Raw genomic sequence first — 18630 nt, forward strand, 5'->3', positions numbered from 1 at the left:
GCCTTCCACTCTGTCTGCCTATGCTTGCTCTCGCTCACTCTCTCTCTGACAAATAAATATTTAAAATATTAAAAAAAACAAAAAAAAGAAGGTCAGGCACCCATTTGTCAGATGGGTGCCTGGGTGGTTCAGTTAGTTAAGTGTCTGCCTTTGGCTTAGGCTCAAGTAATGATCTCAGGGTCCTGGGATTGAGCCCTGCATCAGGCTCCCTGCTCAGCGGGCAGTCTGCTTCTCCCTCTCCCTCTGCCCCCCCACCCCTGCTCATGCTCTCTCTCAAATAAAAAAAAAAAACACACAACAAACTATTGTATTAGAGCAATGGTTCTCAAACTTGAGAATGCATTGGAATTACCTGGAAGGCTTTCTGAAACACAGAGTGCTGGACCCTACCCTAGAGTTTTGGATTCAGTTGGTCTGGGGTGGGTCCTGAGAATTTGCATGTCTAACAAGTTTCAAGGTGATGCTGATATGACTACACTTTAAGAATTACTGTACTAGAGTATTGTGAAAGATATGAAGAAGTATTAGATACAATTCCTATCATTAAGGAGCTTATGATGTAGTAGGGGGAGATAAGATATATACTTGAGAATATAGCGGAGAATATGGTGTTCTGTATAATAATTGACACTAGATGGGGCAATGAGGAAGAGTTAGGATTTAATCTGGGCCTTAAAAGATGGTTAGGCCTAAGGTTCAGCTGAGAATAACAGGCAATTTCAATGGGGGTATATAAAAGAGGAAGTAGTATAAAGGTGTATGGGCGTGGGGTGGTCGATAGTTTTTTTGTCTGGTTGAGCTTTTTATAGGATGCTAGTGAAGGGTTAAGGCCAAAAAGGTTCGTACCAGGCTGTGGAAGAGCCTTCAAAGCCTGTTCCTTTCCCTTGCCTCCACCCGCTTCATAGTCTTACCCAAAGTGCTGCACCGCTAAAAAGAGGAAATGTCTGCTGCTGAGTGTGCAAGAGGAAGCACAAGAAGATTCTGAAGGTCTGTGAGCTGTAATGACTGCTTTTACCCATGAGCCAATTGTAGAGGCAACAGGAAGACCAGCGCACCAACCAGGCTGTGTCCCTCCGCCCAGGGGGTGTCACCACCCAAGCTGAAAGTGTTTGGGGAGATTCGACATTGCTGTCTGGATACTCCTCTCTCTCGGAGGCCATCATGTCTTTGACCTCTGCCTACCAGCATAAATTAGCCGAGAAGCTCACTATCCTGAATGATCGAGGTCAGGGGGTTCTCATCCGCATGTATAACATCAAGAAGGTAAGCGTGAGCAACTGGACTAGTGCCATTTATTCCAGCAATAGTAGGGCAGGGGACTCTGGGGCCGGCAGTTCCAGGGGTTAGACACCGTCTTCTTTCCCCACTGGTTTAACTGGCTTTTAGTCACTTGGATTATGTAGGCCAGCCTATGAGGCGGAAGGGAGGCTTTTTCTAGGTATAATTCTTGCCCCAGTGAGAGTCTGTTTTCTGCTGGGTATACAGGGATAGGAAATAATTTTGTTCTGAGTCACTTAATAAATGTTTGGGGTCTAGAAGTCTGGGTCTCATTGTTTATTGCTGACCCCCCATACTCTGAAGGTATCCAAAGTTGTTCTATGGCAAAAACTTTTCCATGGACTTTCCTACAAGGAAAAAATAGATACAATATTTCAATAAAATATGGGTTGGTGCCTTCTGAGGTACACAGTGTCTGAGAGTTCATGCTGTAGTGTGTGTGTGTGCTTAGGATAGGAATTCTGGAATTGAGAGATGCTGGGGACAGGATCAGGCTAGGGGGCAAGGGACTGGCCTAGGGAAGTAAAGAGATAAAGATGGGCAAGAACAGGCAGTTTCTGGAAGAGAAAATAGAGAGAGGGAACTTTCATGCATTTTGTAATAAAAATCACCAGGAACTTGGTTTCTGTGACACAACGTCCCCCACAAATGCCATTTGGGATGAGACACTTACATATGGACATTGTGACACATTCACCCATGAAGTCTAACTCCCAAGCAGCTGCTTTTCTCACTCCTTCCGGCTTTAGCTGGGGGGCGGGGAGAGAGTTTCCTCTTAGCACTGGGGCCGAGCAGACACTGAACTCCTCTTGGTAAGACAAGATACCCAGGTTGTTTAGCTCTACTGATAGTTGGCTTCATGCCCTGACACTTGTTTCTCCTCTACTGTTATGCTTTTGTAATGAATTCCCAGATTCTCTTTCCATAAGAAAGACTGTAAAAATGAATGCATCAGGAAGAAGTATGTTTGGAGCGGAGGGAGAAAGAGTAAAAATATGGTGCGTTTTATTGGTACAGACTTGTTCAGACCCCAAATCCAAGCCACCTTTCTTACTGGAAAAGTCCATGGAATCTTCTCTCAAGTATATCAACAAGAAATTTCCCAACATAGATGTCCGAAACAGCACGGTGAGAACCTGGTTCCCCCTGTCCCTTTCTCTGAAATAACTCTACACTTGGGTGGCTTAAACTTGCCTCTTTTGACTGTCTTTCTTAGAAGTTGGCAAGGGATGGAGTAGCCTTCTTTCAGTTTTCTTGGGCTCAGTCACAGAGCTTCAGGTTCTTGTAGTCTTGAGAATTCTGAGATAAGTTGGGATCCTTGCAGGGTAAGCTAGAGCAAAGCATTTCCCCTTTCTTCATTGCAAGCTTCATGAGAACACTCTGTTCTTATAGAAGAAGACAGTTTGATCAACCCAGCAGGGTGCATATATTTTCTGCTGTTTCTCTTTCCAGCTCAGTGTTTCTTTGCTAATTACCTCAGAGTTATGCCTCTCTTGAAATATCCCTTACTTCTCCCTTATTAAAAGCTCTAGATTTTTTATCATTGTACCTGTAGCATTTTCTCACTCTGCCTCTTTTGACTTTAATATAAATGGTAAGCCTCTTTGACTAAAAGGGACCTTGAAATTTCCTCTCTTTTAGCACTCTGTATCTAGTCAGGATCACATGCATTATTCTTTCTAGAGAACCTCCCCTGTTCAAAACCTTCAGAGCATCGGATATTTTCCAACTTTGTCTGTCAGTGTACTTCAAGCCTCTTCAAGACGCTTTCTGTAGGGACGCCTTGGTGGCTCAGTCAATTGAGCATCTGCCTTTCGCTCAGGTCTCGATTCTGGATCTTGGGATTGAGCCCTGAAGCAGGCTCCCTGCTCAGCAGGGAGTCTGCTTCTCCCTCTCCTTCTGCCATTTCCCCTGCTTGTGCTCTCTCTCTTTCTGTCGAACAAATAAATAAAATCTTTTTAAAAAAGTGTTTTAGGTATAACTCCTATTCTTCTTGGGTTACTTTGATCAATTGTCTTCTTATTTTGTGTTTTAGAATTTTTGTTTTGTGTTTCTCTCAGCAACATTTAGGACCAGTACATCGGGAAAAAGCTGAGATAATTAGATTCCTTACCAACTACTACCAGTCATTTGTGGATGTCATGGAATTTCGGGTGAGCTCTACCACTCCAGGTCCCCAGTGTAGGCATTATCCTTCAGAGGTTACTCCTTCTTTAGTAAATGTTCATTTTTTTATTAAGATTTTATTTATTTATTTGACAGAGAGTGATCAAAAGTAGGCAGAGAGGCAGGCAGAGAGAGGGAGGCAAGCAGGCTCCCTGCTGAGCAGAGAGCCCAGTGTGGGGCTCGATCCCAGGACCCGGAGATCATGACCTGAACCAAAGGCAGAGGCTTAACCCACTGAGCCACCTAGGTGCCCCAAAACATACTTTTGATGTACTAATTTTACTTCTAGAAATTCTTTTTTTTCTAGAAATTATTTTTAGAGAAACAATCAGAAGTGCAAAGATATGTAAAAGAATATACTCTTTAAAAAAAGAATGTATTCTGCTACGTTACAATAGGGACAAGTTGAAGGGTACCTGGGTAGCATCGTCGGTTGGGCTTCTGACTCCTGATTTTGGCTCAGGTCTTGATCTCATGGGCCCTGGGATTGAGTATGGCTTTGGTTCAGTAGGGAGTCAGCTTGGGAATTCTCTCCCTCTGCCCCTCCCTGCACTTGTGCATGTGCATGCATGCATACGCACACACACATTATCTCTCTCTCACTAATAAATAAATCTTAAAAAAAATGACAAGTTGATATTTGATGTATCCAATATATAGAGTATATGCCTACAAATGAATATACAGCTGTGAAAGATGATAATATATATTTGTGTCAATTGGCATAGAAAAATGTTCTTTGTATATTCATTTTTTATTCTTCATATGTTCTTTAATGTAAAAGCAAATTATAATACAGTAAGACATAAGATGTCCCTAATATGTATATTTACCTGGATAAACATGCATATAAAGAAATTTGAACTTCTAATTGATGGAATTTTGAATGGTTTTAAACATTAATTAAAATTATGCCCGTTTGGGGCGCCTGGGTGGCTCAGTGGGTTAAGCCGCTGCCTTCGGCTCAGGTCATGATCTCAGGGTCCTGGGATCGAGTCCCGCATCAGGCTCTCTGCTCAGCAGGGAGCCTGCTTCCTCCTCTCTCTCTCTGCCTGCCTCTCTGCCTACTTGTGATCTCTCTGTGTCAAATAAATAAATAAAATCTTTAAAAAAATTAAAAAAAAAAATTATGCCCGTTTGTATTTTCTAATTTTTCTGTGAGCATGTATTATTTCTGCATTTAAGAATTGACACAGGGGCGCCTGGGTGGCTCAGTGGGTTAAGCTGCTGCCTTCGGCTCAGGTCATGATCTCAGGGTCCTGGGATCGAGTCCTACATCGGGCTCTCTGCTCAGCAGGGAGCCTGCTTCTCTCTCTCTCTCTCTGCCTGCCTCTCCATCTACTTGTGATTTCTCTCTGTCAAATAAATTAATAAAATCTTAAAAAAAAAAAAGAAATGACATAAATTTTAGCCATTTGAGCAATCCAAGTTTGTGATGGTATCATAGTATTTCTTCAATGATGCAAGAGTATGGAACCCTGCTTTGGATGCCCTATATCTACCTGAGGGGGCTAATCCAAGCCACTCAACACATAATGAAAAGAGAAGTGGGGCCACAGAAAACTGTAAAACCTGAAGGAAGTTCAGTTCAGAAGTTATTTATTTATTTGACAGAGAGAGAGATCACAAGTAGGTAGAGAGAGAGAGATCACAAGTAGGCAGAGAGAGAGGGGGAAGCAAACTCCCCGCTGAGCAGAGAGCCTGACGTGGGGGTCGATTCCAGACCCTGAGACCATGACCTGAACCAAAGGCAAAGGCTTAACTCACTGAGCCACCCATGTACCCCAGTTCAGAGGTTATTAATCTTGGAATTGAGAGTAGTGGTTAGGAAGAAGGTAGGCATTGGTGGGGGTGGTTGAAAGAAGGCTGGATTCATATGAAGAAGTCTCTCACTAAGAAAAGCTGGAGTCCAGAGGGGATTTCAGGACACTGTTGCATTGGTAAAGTTCTGAGGCCAAGGTGTATGGTATGGCTCATTTAGGGCAAGAGGGATAATAGAGACACTGAGATGTTGTGCACTGTAAAGTAGATAGGCTCTGAATTATCAGATAGACCTGGTTTTGAATTTTAGCTTTAATACTTACTAGGGGGTGCCTGGGTGGCTCAGTAGGTTAAGCCTTTGCCTTCAGCTCAAGTCATGATCCCGGGGTCCTGGGATCAAGCTCTGTGTTGGGCTCCCTGCTGAGGGAGCCTGCCTTTCCCTCTCCCTCTGTGTGCTGTTCCTGCTGCTTGTTCTCTCTTTTTCTCTGTCAAATAAATAAGTAAAATCTTGAAAAAACAAAACAAAACAAAACACTTACCAGATATATGATCTTAGACAAGAAACTCTTTGAATCTCAGTTTCTTTGTAAATTGGATTAAGATTTACTATGTGAGGTATTTGTGAGAATTAAATGAGATAATGCATGGAAAACATCTAGCTCAGTATCGAGCATATAATAAGGTTAGAGGCCAACAAATGTTAATTCCATTAACATTAACTTGTGGGAATTGAGCTGCAAGAAGTTGCAGAAAGGCCCTCCTAGTAATTGAGGCCACATAGAGCTAGACAGGTTCAGAAGTCACATAGTATAGAGGGAAGATCATGGGCTCCATGTTCTAATTCTGATACTATCCCTCACTAGTTTGTGATCATGCGTAAGAATAAATTACCTATTAAGTACTTAGCATATAGTAGGTGGTCTATAAATAGAAACATATAGAGAATTGGGTAGTAGTTCCATTTGTTAATGATTAATGAGAATAGGAGATGGAATCCAAGAAAAAACTGGGTCTGATTTCTGGTATCTTAGAAAGAGCCTATCAGAGAATGGGGAGAAACGGGAACCCTCTTACCCGGCTGGTGGGAATGAAGCTGGTGCAGCCACTCTGGAAAGTAGTGTGGAGGTTCCTCAAAAAGTAAAAAATAGAGCTACCCTATGACCCAGCAATTGCACTACTAGGAATTTGCCCCAAAGATATAAATGTAGTGATCTGAAGGGACACCTGCACCCCAATGTTTATAGCAGCAATGTCCACAATAGCCAAACTATGGAAAGAACCCAGATGTCCATTGACAGGTGAATGGATAAAGAAGGTGTATATATATATAAAATATATGAATGAATGAATGGTGGAATATTTTGCAGCCACCAAAAAAATGAAATCTTGCCACTTGCAACAATGTGGATGGAACTAGAGGGTATTATGTTAAGTGAAATAAGTCCATCAGAGAAAGACAGTTATCAAAGATTTCACTCATATGTGGAATTTAAGAAACAAAACAGAGGAGCATAGAGGAAGGGATGGAAAAATAAAGCAAGATGAAATCAGGGTGGGAGACAAACCATATGTGACTCCTTTTTTTTTTTTTTTAAAGATTTTATTTATTTATTTATTTGACAGGCAGAGATCACAAGTAGGCAGAATGGCAGGCAGAGAGAGAGGAGGAAGCAGGCTCCCTGCTGAGCAGAGAGCCCGATGCGGGGCTCGATCCCAGGACCCTGAGATCATGACCTGAGCCGAAGGCAGCGGCTTAACCCACTGAGCCACCCAGGCGCCCCCCATATGTGAATCTTAACCATAGGAAACAAACTGAGGGTTGCTGGAGGGGAGAAGCGTGGGAGGATGGGGAACCAGGTGATGAACTTTAAGGAGGGCTTATGATGTAATGAGCACTGGGTGTTATATACAACTGATGAATCACTGATCTCTACCTCTGAGACTAAGAATACACTGTATGTTAATTAACTGAATTTAAATAAAAGAGCCTATCAGATGATCTTCATTTTGTAATCCTCTTTTGTGGAGGAAGGGGACATTGGGATGATAAAGTCAGAGTGTCCATAATCTATTGATGAACTGTGCCTGTGGAAACAGGAGCATTTGGTAGGGTAAGTTTGATAGGGGTCTACTGCTGGCTTTCTGAGAAGGAGCTCCTTCTATTCAACAATGCTTCTTTATGTTATTTGGTAGCTGTTTAGGACCTATATAAGGGAAGAAACTTTCCCTTAAAATTCTAGTATTACAAGTCATCTTCTCTTTATTCTTTATTCATTCTCTTCTCCAATTCTACCCCCAGGATCATGTATATGAACTTCTCAACACCATTGATGCCTGCCAGTGCCATTTTGATATTGTAAGATTCTTTTAATTCTCTCCTATCCTCAGAGCCATAGAAAAGGTCTTGGTTGGGACAGTGTGGGTTGGGAAGGGACTGGAGGAATGGCTATTCCTTCAGGATTATAATTTAATATACTGTATTATTCATACTAGGATTGTAATTCTTTTATATCAAGTGTTAAAGCTAAAGTATATTTGTGTATATTAAGTAAATCAACCATATGATTTAATATAAAAATGACAAAAATATTCTTATTGCCCTTCTTCTAACCTCCAAATGCTACCATATTTCCTGGCCTTTTTGTGTCTTGAGCTCACTTTTAACCCTTGACTATTGTTCTGATTTTCTCCTTCTCATCCTGCCAGTCTTCCTTCTAAAGAGACCCTCTCAGAGTCTCTTTGGCACTATCTGGAATGGTTGGCGAATTAGGGATTAATTGGCATTGCTGTTCTTGGGTTCCTATGTATTTTCCTTGTAGAATCTCAACTTTGACTTCACTCGGAGTTACCTGGACTTGATTGTGACTTACACCTCAGTTATTTTACTTCTGTCACGGATTGAAGACCGTCGAGTCCTCATTGGCATGTACAACTGTGCCCACGAGATGCTGCATGGGCACAGGTGAGTGAAGGGGGTACAGGAGATGAAGAATCTCGTACATGGTGGTATGAGGTACAAGGATGTAAAGGAAATAGAAGCCATGTTTTCTCATTTGAGAACCTGTAATCGATGTCATGACCCAGGCCAAAAAAAAAAAAAAAAAAAAAAAAAAACCAACCAAACAAACAAACCCCCCCCACACTTAAAAAATACTTTTAATGGCATACTTCAACAAGTGTACTGCCCGTTTACATATAGTTAACTCTTGAATATCTGTTAGTGCATTGTCTCTGATCAGTTTTTAATCCTGGTCTGGCTTCCACCATGCTTTTCAGGTTATTGCAAAAGGAAATGAAAGTTGTTTTTTTGTTGTTTTGTTTTTTGTTTTTAGTATTGGTAGGAATAATATCAGCAAGGTAAGGCCATTAGAGGTAAGTAATATATGATAATACATTTGAAGCCAAGTATAAATGGATTTTGGATTATCTGAAATTCTGTGCCCCTCCATTAGTGCAAATAAAAGTACTTGAGGGCTGAAAAAATGAAAACTAGAGGGATCAGAGGAGGCTGTGACACATTGTTCTATGTATGATGTGTATTCCTATTTGTCTACATGAATACCTAGGCACATGCCTTACCCATTAGCTTGAATAAATATATATCTTTTGGGGTTGCATACAAATTTGGATCTAGGCATATCACTTGAATTAAACTAATCAACATGAATTTATAGAGTATCTATCCTATGTTCAACACCATTTTGGGTGCTTACAAGAAACTTTCAAGGACCTGTCCCAAATTATATAGTTCTCTCGAATAGCTTAATGCACCTGGGCCCGGAATGGGTTATCTATGTATGTAATTCACAGTTCAGTATATATATCTTTGGAGGTAGAGGGGAATGTTAGCCCAGGTATGCATCTTTATCCTACATGCAAACACGAGAGTTACAGGAGTTACAGGAGACCTGTAACTCTTCTTTCCTATGCTTTCTTCCAGTGACCCCAGTTTTGCCCGTCTGGGGCAGATGGTCTTAGAGTATGACCAACCTCTGAAGAAGCTGACAGAGGAGTTTGGGCCTCACACAAAGGCAAGTTCCCTAAGAGAGTGGGGAATTCCTCCGGTGGAAGTATATCATCCTCATCATTGACACTAAGGATTCATTTGTTTCTCCCCACAGGCTGTGAGTGAAGCCCTCCTCTCTTTGCATTTCCTTTTTGTCCGGAGGAGCCAGGGGGCTGAGCAATGGCGCAGTGCCCAGCTTCTGAGTCTTATCAGCACCCCCCCGGCCATGATCAACCCTGCTAATTCAGACACGGTAGGTTCCCTTCTCCTCTTGTCAGGGATGGCATTCTTTTTGCCAAGGCCATCTCTGTAGAGGGTGCTTCTTTCAGGAAATATCACCTCTAAGAGTGCTTTAAACCTCTTCTAGGATGTGTATCTAAGTTGATCACCTCTTGTAACTAAAACTCATGGTTGGGTTGGAGCTTTTGTTTGGACAGGGATTAGTGTGTGCTTGCCCATAGAAAGAATTTAATACCTAATCATAGAGTGAATGGGTAGATGAAAGTGAGTCATTAGACACTATTCAGCCTAGCAGGAACTTGAACATCAATTAACACATAGTTTTGTTCAATTACTATGGGCCCAACAGCCGTGCTTAAAGAACTTAGTGTCTTGTAGGGGAACATATGCCATACAGTCATAAAAAGACAAGGGATGGTACAAGATGAATGAGAAATGTCAAATGAGTGATTTCTACTTGAAGTGGTAAAAGAATCCATAAGAGGGAGAAATCATGTGAACGTTTTGAGTATTGCTTTTATGAACTGTTGAAGAGAAGTTATGTTAAACCTTTTATTTGTCCTGACTTCCAGCCCAACCTCCTCTTTTTTTTTTCTCAACTGTATTTGTTTTTGCTTCTGGTTGCCTCACTTCCATTATTGGGAGGTTCCCCAGCTTTTGGCTTATCAAAGTACCCTGATCCAGGCTGGTAAAATAAAAGTTGGTTTTGGTACTTAAATTTAGTTTGACGCCCTTATCTTGACAGCCTCAGTCTTTAGGGGAAGACCGAGTTCAATAATGGCTTGACCATCTCTGCCTCTCTTCTCATAGATGGCCTGTGAGTACCTGTCTGTGGAAGTAATGGAGCGCTGGATTATCAGTAAGTTTTATGGGATGAGTTGGGAATCAATTGTAGCAGCACATTACATGGATAGAAAATTCTAAAAGTCTTCCTCTGCACTGTTCTACCCACCTGCAGTTGGGTTTCTTCTTTGTAATGGCTGCCTCAACTCCAACAGCCAGTGCCAGAAGCTGTGGAAGCTGTGCCTACAGGGCTCCCTGTACATCACCCTCATCCGGGAGGACGTGCTCCAGGTGCACAAGGTCACCGAGGACTTGTTTAGCAGCTGGAAAGGGTGAGATGTGGGAGCCAACTAATCTTATTTTAAGATTTTTTAGGGGTCTTGGGAAGAAGGAAGACAGAAATTAAGGGAAGAAAGCATTCTTAGGAGGAAGGATCAGTTTTTTACCTTATATAACATTGACAGGTCAGAAAAAAAGAAAAAGAGGGCTGAAAAATGTTCATTGGATCTGGCTATAAAGTTGGTCTTAGTGTCCCTCCGGCGGACTTCAAGTTGAGTACTGAAAGCTGGGTTGTGATGGGTTTAGAAGCAAATGGGAGATAACAAATTTAGCAAATAACTCTTATTTATTTATTTATTTATTTATTTTATTTATTTATTTGACAGAGAGAGATCACAAGTAGATAGAGAGGCAGGCAGAGAGGGAGGAAGGGAAGCAAGCTCCCCGCTGAGCAGGGAGCCCGATGCGGGACTTGATCCCAGGATCCTGAGATCCTGACCCGAGCCGAAGGCAGCGGCTTAACCCACTGAGCCACCCAGGTGCCCAGCAAATAACTCTTTGAAGAAGTTTGTATAAGGAAGAATAGGGAACTATAAAGAGAAAGAGGTGTTGGATTGAGGAAGGGGTCAAATACTTTTATTGTTTTTTTACAGTTGTAAACTAAAATTCAAACATGTACAAAATACAAAGTGGAAGTTGTCTATAGTCTCATCTCCCAGAATAGTTTGGCATATGTCCTTCAGATGCTTCTGTGTATATATAAACATGTAAAGCTGTGCATGTGTTTTCAACCTTATAGAAGCAATATTTAAAGAGCAGAGGATCCACACTCTGTTTTACATTCTGCAGTTTGATCTTTTTCACTTACTCTATTTTGGGTATCTGCGCATATCAGGCTGTAGACAATTATCTTATTCTTTTTAACAGTTGCATAGTATTCTGTTATGAGGTTGAAGCACAATTTATTTACCTAATCTCCTATGATGCACATTTGAACTGTTTCCACTGTTCTTTCTTTGTGACATAGTTGAGACTGTTTCCTTTTTTAAAAATATCTTTACAAAAAATGCTGTAATGAACATTCTTAGACCTGTATCTTTGTGAACATTTCTATTAGGTAGATTCTCAGAAGTGGAATTGCTAGGGTAAAGGGTATGCATATTTCAAATTTTATTTTATTTTATTTTTTAAAAAATATTCCATTTATTTGAAAGAGAGAGAGAGAGAGCGCATGTAAGCAGGAGGAGGGGCAGAGGGACAAGCAGACTCCCCGCTGAGCAGGGAGTCTGGTGTGCGGCTCAATCCAGAACCTCAACATCATGACCTGAGCTGAAGTCAGACACTTAACCTACTGAGCCACCCAGTTATATTTCAAATTCTAATAGCTCCTACCAAATTGCCTTCCAAACAGATGTATTATCTACAGTCTGTGAGAATACTTATTCCTCATACACTCAACAGATGGTATAATCATTAAATAAACCATTGTCAGCATTAAGAGAGAGTAAATGTAGGATTAATAATTAGAAGTTACAGGAGTGGTTTTGGGTTTGTATCTGCATCCATATGTACAAATCTATAAAACTTTTTTTTTAAAGATTTTATTTATTTATTTGACAGAGAGAGAGAGACAGATGACAAGTAGGCAGAGAGGCAGGCAGAGAGGGGGAAGCAGGCTCCCCACTGAGCAGAGAGCCGATGCGGGGCTCGATCCCAGGACCCTGAGATCATGACCTGAGCCGAAGGCAGAGGCTTAACCCACTGAGCCACCCAGGTGCCCCCATACCTATAAAACTTTCTAATGATTATTGCTTTTAAGAAATGGAAGACATGTTTGAAGAACAACAACTAAAATCTTAAGATTCATAGCATAGGGAGTTGTTTGGCATAAATGATCTAATTTGATGTTCATGTTACTTATATTCAGGTATAAGTGTTAAATTTTATTTAGTAGATGAGACAATGGAGCTCAATCTAATGTTACTCAGTTAATATGGAATTACGAAATAACTCCAGATTTTTTTTTACTCTTAATCCTGTTGCTTTCCATCATACCATGTAGAGGTTGAAATAAATATCCCCCAGGAATGCCACGGAGTTGAATCCTGATTTAATTAAGATACTTTCCAACCCTACATTTCTTTGATTCTGTGCCAAGGTCAATAGAGAGCTGTTTGGAGAAGGGAAAAGACAGGTTATGAAGTTTGACTAATGCAGTGGCAACAGTGATGCCCACAAGAGGAGACAGATAGAAGGAACATAGGGAAAACACAGAGCCTAAGGTAATGTGGGAATTTTGAGCATGGATCACTAGGAGAAAAAAGAGACATGGTCAGGAGAGTCAAACATAACAGACAGTGAACAATGAAAAGGCCATTTAGTGATTCAGCTGTTCACATGGACTTTAAAGAGAGCAGTTTTTTAGTGTCAAAGGCCTTGTGGGATTCAGGGGTCAGTGAAGGGTGACGAAGTAAAAAGCATTTAAGGATCTCTTTGGAGGAGTTTGGTAGTGTGGGAGAATGGGAAAGTTCAGGAGATGGTTGGGGTCAAGTGAGGGTCTTTCAGGATGAGGGAGGATTTGAACTCCTGTGTTGGAAGAAGAGGATCAACCAGCCAAGACAGAGAGTTTAAAGTGACAAAGAGATCACTGATAAAGGAAAATTCTAAGATGAGATGGGTGGGACCCAGCGGAGAGCTGGAGTAACTGTTCTTACTTAAGGACAGGGCCCATGTCATATTTATGCTCGGCCTCTTTTATTTCCCTCAAACCTGGAAGAGGACTTTGGCCTGACAATAAGGCAGGAGCACGGGACGAGAAGTCCAGTCCCAGCTTTGCCACTAAAACCCTGTGTAACTCCTGGCAAGTCATTTCTCTTTCCTAGAGGTGATTTTCTTCATCTGCAAAACAGTGAAGAGAACAGGATAATCTCTAAACTCTGTGAGTCTCTTATCAAGGGGCTGGGGGGCGCAGCTGGGTTTGCACAGATCCTGTCAGTGAGGGCTGCCCTTGCTTGCCCTACATAGGCTGTGATTTGGAATCTCTCAGGACTGGGAAGGTGAGACAAGGCTTCTAATCAGTGGTGTGGCCCACGCTGCTGTGTTTGTGTCAATCCTCAGGTATGGCAAGAGAGTGGCAGACATCAAGGAAAGCAAGGAACATGTAATTGCGAACAGGTAAATGTGGGGAATGGGCCCTCCAAGAGGGGATGGAATAGGAATCTCTCTGGACTTTTGTTCTCACTTAAGCCACCCCCAGGTTCTGTACAGCTTTATTGCTTCAACCCAAGAACTTGCTGCTGCCCACAGATTCTTATGTTTTCTTACGAAGTCTAACTGTGGCACTGAACGTTCTTCCTATCTGACCCCCCTTCCTAAATGCCTTAGGAGGATTTTTAAGGATGGGAGAGGCATTAGTCTCTAGCTTCCACTTTCTTTTCTTAGTGGCCAGTTCCACTGTCAACGACGCCAGTTTCTGCGGATGGCCGTGAAGGAGCTGGAGAGTGTGTTAACCGATGAGCCAGGACTGCTGGGTCCCAAGGCAAGAAAGAGAAATGTTGACTGGGGGATAACAGCCAATGATAAAAGTCTCTCTGTGTGTGGGGGGGGTTGGGTGGCAGTGTGGAATGACTTGGCATTCAGGAGTTTTTGTATTTCTGAGGCTTTCGTGATCTATTTGTATATGTATATGCTGATTCCTTTGAATCTTCTGGGAGTCCCCCAAAAGTTCTTGAATCTCTTTTTGGGGCACCATCAGGGGGTAGTATATCATAGCTATTTGTGTACTTGTCTTATCCTCTATTTGAACATGAACTAATTGAAGACACAGCTTGCTGCTTTTTTTTTTTTTTTAAATCACATAAATGCCTAGTAAATATTTCTAAGATTTAATAGGATGAAAAAGAATCGGCTGTGCGCTAATGTCAACATATGACCATATCTGATTCTGTTTCCTATGGGTTTTTTTTGCGGGTCTCTGTGTTCATTATTGGACACTATTGCTGGGGTTGGCTACACAATGGTATCCATCCATCCATGTTTTGTCATGATAGTTCTTTGTGCTTTGAAATCTGTTTTCCAGGTTGAAAATTCTCATAGAGGGGCGCCTGGGTGGCTCAGTGGGTTAAGCCGCTGCCTTCGGCTCAGGTCATGATCTCGGGGTCCTGGGATCGAGTCCCGCATCGGGCTCTCTGCTCAACGGGGAGCCTGCTTCCCTCTCTCTCTCTGCCTGCCTCTCCATCTACTTGTGATTTCTCTCTGTCAAATAAATAAATAAATAAAAATCTAAAAAAAAAAAAAAAGAAAAAAAAGAAAATTCTCATAGACCCTGTCCTCTCCTTAGGCCCTTTATGTTTTCATGGCCCTGTCCTTCATCCGTGATGAGGTAACCTGGCTGGTTCGCCACACAGAAAACGTCACCAAGACAAAGACCCCTGAGGACTATGCTGACTCGTTAGTACTCAACATGGTTAAAATCTTGACCTTAGATGGCCCAGGGAAAGGGACAGGGAGACATCAAATGACCTGGGAGGTCTCAGTGTCTGCATTGCCTTTGTCTCAGTTGATATTTCTAGTCTCTTAATCTCCCTGTTCTCACCCTGACTTCGTAGGAGCATTGCAGAACTGCTTTTCCTGTTGGAGGAGATCAGGGCTCTGGTCCGAAGACACATCAAAGTGATACAGCAATACCACCTTCAGTACCTGGCTAGATTTGATGCTCTTGTGCTGAGTGACGTCATTCAAGTAAGTTCAGTTGCCTCTACTTTGGAAAGGTCAGGGCGATGCCCAGTCATTTCCCCTTGGGGGCCACCCTGGCTGAGTCTCATGCTCTATAGATTGTGTGTCAAAAAGCCCAATTTTCTTCTTTACATTTGGTAAAAGAGGAAAAAAAAACCACGAATAATCTCCGCAGTCTTTTTTTTCCCCCTCCTACATGAAGCTACATAGAAATAGCAGAGAAAAATAAAGAGAAATTGGGTTTAGCAAGACAGGGAAGCCTCTTGCTTAGCTCTTTCTCTGTGGTGCTTAGCAGCTCTTGTATCTTCATGCACGGAGTGAGAATTCTGGTTCTTGATTCTATCCTGGTGGAAACTCTACCTGCTTGATGGCAACTCCAACTTCTCTTTTAGAACCTGTCTGTGTGTCCTGAGGAGGAGTCCATTATAATGTCCTCATTCGTCAGTACTCTCTCCTCCCTGAATCTCAAACAAGGTAACTGGAGGGTCGTGGAGGAGGAGAGGTCTATATAAGAGCAAACATCTATTGTTCTAGAAATATTGATCCCAAGCCAGGGAATGGGACAATATGACTTTGAAAAGGACCTACCATTCTGTGGAGTTGGATATAGGGTGCTGTTTTCTTATTTTCTTTTGAACTTCTGTTTTTCTTGCAGTTGAGAGTGGAGAAAAATTTGAATTCTCTGGTTTGAGGCTGGACTGGTTCCGTCTACAGGTAGGTCTATTCCTGCTAATGGTTCTCCATTCTGAGAGTTCTCCCTCCCCGACAATCCCTTCTATTTTATTTCCTAATCTCTACTGTATAGAGTGTTTCAACATTGAAAACTGCTGGTTGAAGGGCACCTTGGCTCAGTTGGTTAAGCATCTGCGTTTGGCTCGGGTCATGATCTTAGGGTCCCAGGATCAAACCCTACATCAGGCTCTCGGCTCAGTGGGGAGCCTGCTTTTCCCTCTTCCTCTGCCTGCCACTAACCCTGTTTATGCTCTCCGTCACTCTCTCTCTCTCTCCATTTCAAATAAACAAATAAAATCTAAAAAAAAAAAGAAAGAAAGAAAGAAAGAAAGAAAGAAAGAAAACTGCTGATTGGCAGGACAAACCCTAGCCAAACTGTAGTTCCAAGGTGGACAGTTCTTTTCATTGATCTTGTTCTTCTTCATTCTTTTCCCAACACCAACCATAGGCATATACCAGTGTGGCTAAGGCTCCCTTGCACCTGCACGAGAACGCTGACTTAGCCAAGGTGATGAACCTCATTGTCTTTCACTCCCGAATGCTGGACTCAGTAGAGAACATACTGGTGGAAACTTCTGACTTGTCTACTTTCTGGTATGTCCTTCCTCCAAGCTCTTTATTGTTTGACCTGATCTCTTCCCTGGCCTCTGTGGAGAATAGCAGTTCCTTCCTATAGATGGGAAAACCTTTTATCTTTGGGGCCTTCTTACAGACAGATGCTCCAACTCTCTCATTCCAGCTTCTACTAAGTGATAGGAATTTGAGGATGGCTTCTTTTTGTTTTGGCTTTCTTTAGGATAATTACTTGGGATAATTCATTAGTGTGGCTTTTCCCACATTATTATCTTTGGAAACTTCTTCAGCTTCTTTTTATTCTTGGGACATTGTGATTTAAAAGAGACATGGAAAATGTGGAATTTTAGTAAAGAGAGCTGAAAATAATTGAGAGAGCTGGAGAACAGGGCCTTTGGAGGATGAAACTTAGTTTGTCTTCCTAGGTATCATTCAGCATTTATCAAGTGCCCACAGTTGTACATAACTGTGTCCTTTGGCAGATCAAACAAGCAGCACAATATGTTGACTCTGCTTTCTGCATTCCGTGTAGGTGGGGAGATAAACACTCAAATGTGAAAAGGACATCAACATATTAATTGCAAACATAAGAAAGTGTATAAAGAGTGCATGACGTTGAGAGGATATAGGGTTGAGGAAAGATTAGTATCACCGAATTAACCTGAGAAAGTTTCCTGAAGCCTGATTGGGCAATTTTTGGGAGGGATGAGGATTAATATTACTGAAGGATTTCTAAATTAGGAAGAATGGCCCAAATTGTACAGAGGTTCTGAGGGAAGAATAGCAAATTTTGTATAGGGGAGCGAAGATCCGCTCTAAACTGCCATGGGGTCCAGAATAAAGGTCTAAAACTGTTAGGTTTCTTGGTTTCCTGTCTATGTTAAGAGTAGGGAAATTGTAGGGCACCTGGTTGGCTCAGTCAGTAGAGCATATGACTTGTTCTCTGGTTCATGAGTTCAAGTCCCATGTTGGGCATAGAGCTCACTTAGAAAAAACAAAAAAGAGTATGGAAATGAAGGAGGGAGGGGTAAAGATCAGTAAATATTTGCTGAAAGAATGAATATTCTTTCGGCCTGGAAGGGATCAGCACCGAACCCTGGTTCTAAGCCTCCTTCCCCTTTCTCTGCAGCTTCCATCTCCGCACCTTTGAGAAGATGTTTGCCATGACCCTGGAGGAGCCTACCATGTTGCGTTATGCCATTGCTTTCCCCCTGATTTGCGCTCATTTTGTCCACTGCACACATGAGATGTGCCCAGAGGAGGTGGGTTCCCTGGACTCCAAGCTCTACCATTCCTCTAATCACATCTCAACCTTATTCCCCAAAACATAATTCCAAACGCTGGTTTTGGTCATAAGAAGGGCACATAGGTATGTGACATGTGTCCCTAAATATCTCAGCTTGATGTAGAATGTGTCCTATCTCTGGGTCTGAGTTTCTTCTTCTGTAGAAGGAGTGGCAGCTCAGGCCAGGGGATCAGAGCAGATTATGAGGAAGAAGTGGCTGTTTTGGTGATGACAGTTTCTTCCTTGCTTCCTTTTTCCCAAAGTACCCCCACCTGAAGAACCATGGCCTTCATCACTGCAACTCCTTCCTGGAAGAGCTGGCCAAGCAGACCAGCAACTGCGTCCTAGAGATCTGTGCTGAACAACGAAACCTGAGTGAGCAGGTAGGCTCAGAGTTCTGTCTCTATTTCAGTTTCCCTCTGTTTCCCTTGTCTTCCTCTCAAACACCCAAGTTCTCTAGCCCTGTCTCCCAAGTAGGGCTAGGGCTTTTGTGTACTTGAGTTTATGGCAGGTTTCTTTTCTTGGTGTAACCCTTCAGTCTTTACTCCTTTACTCCCTCAGGACTAGATAGAGGTGTCTAAAAATACTCTTATTTGAACAGCTGCACACCAGCAAAATCTGTGCTCTCATTTGAAGACTTCTGGGAGATGAGTTAACGTTCTGACTTCGTTCCTCTCCTCTCTCTGCTCTGTGTACACATAGTTAGGACAGTGGCCCCTGACATCACATCTTGTCTCCCCTTTCTGTCCATCTGCACCCTAATCTGGGGCCCTGTGAACATTTCCAGGCCCCT

The 18630-nt window shown here is 42.2% G+C and overlaps 1 protein-coding gene across 1 annotated transcript in view; it reads left to right on the forward strand.

Annotated features, from left to right (window-relative positions):
* Positions 1-667: 667 nt before the first annotated feature.
* The window catches only part of NCKAP1L (NCK associated protein 1 like), a 39299-nt gene continuing 21336 nt past the window's right edge, over positions 668-18630 (forward strand). The window contains exons 1-18 of the mRNA XM_082741605.1: positions 668-1263; positions 2296-2406; positions 3339-3431; positions 7505-7561; positions 8025-8167; positions 9146-9236; positions 9327-9464; positions 10262-10310; positions 10410-10566; positions 13631-13687; positions 13955-14051; positions 14853-14962; positions 15121-15253; positions 15640-15721; positions 15903-15961; positions 16428-16573; positions 17682-17814; positions 18101-18220. Coding sequence (XP_082597731.1) covers positions 1162-1263; positions 2296-2406; positions 3339-3431; positions 7505-7561; positions 8025-8167; positions 9146-9236; positions 9327-9464; positions 10262-10310; positions 10410-10566; positions 13631-13687; positions 13955-14051; positions 14853-14962; positions 15121-15253; positions 15640-15721; positions 15903-15961; positions 16428-16573; positions 17682-17814; positions 18101-18220 — 1878 coding nt within the window. The 5' untranslated portion in view covers positions 668-1161. The remainder of the gene's footprint in view (positions 1264-2295; positions 2407-3338; positions 3432-7504; positions 7562-8024; positions 8168-9145; positions 9237-9326; positions 9465-10261; positions 10311-10409; positions 10567-13630; positions 13688-13954; positions 14052-14852; positions 14963-15120; positions 15254-15639; positions 15722-15902; positions 15962-16427; positions 16574-17681; positions 17815-18100; positions 18221-18630) is intronic.

Source organism: Mustela nivalis (genome assembly GCF_964662115.1).
Source record: "Mustela nivalis genome assembly, chromosome: 7".
NCBI classification, from domain to species: domain Eukaryota; kingdom Metazoa; phylum Chordata; class Mammalia; order Carnivora; family Mustelidae; genus Mustela; species Mustela nivalis.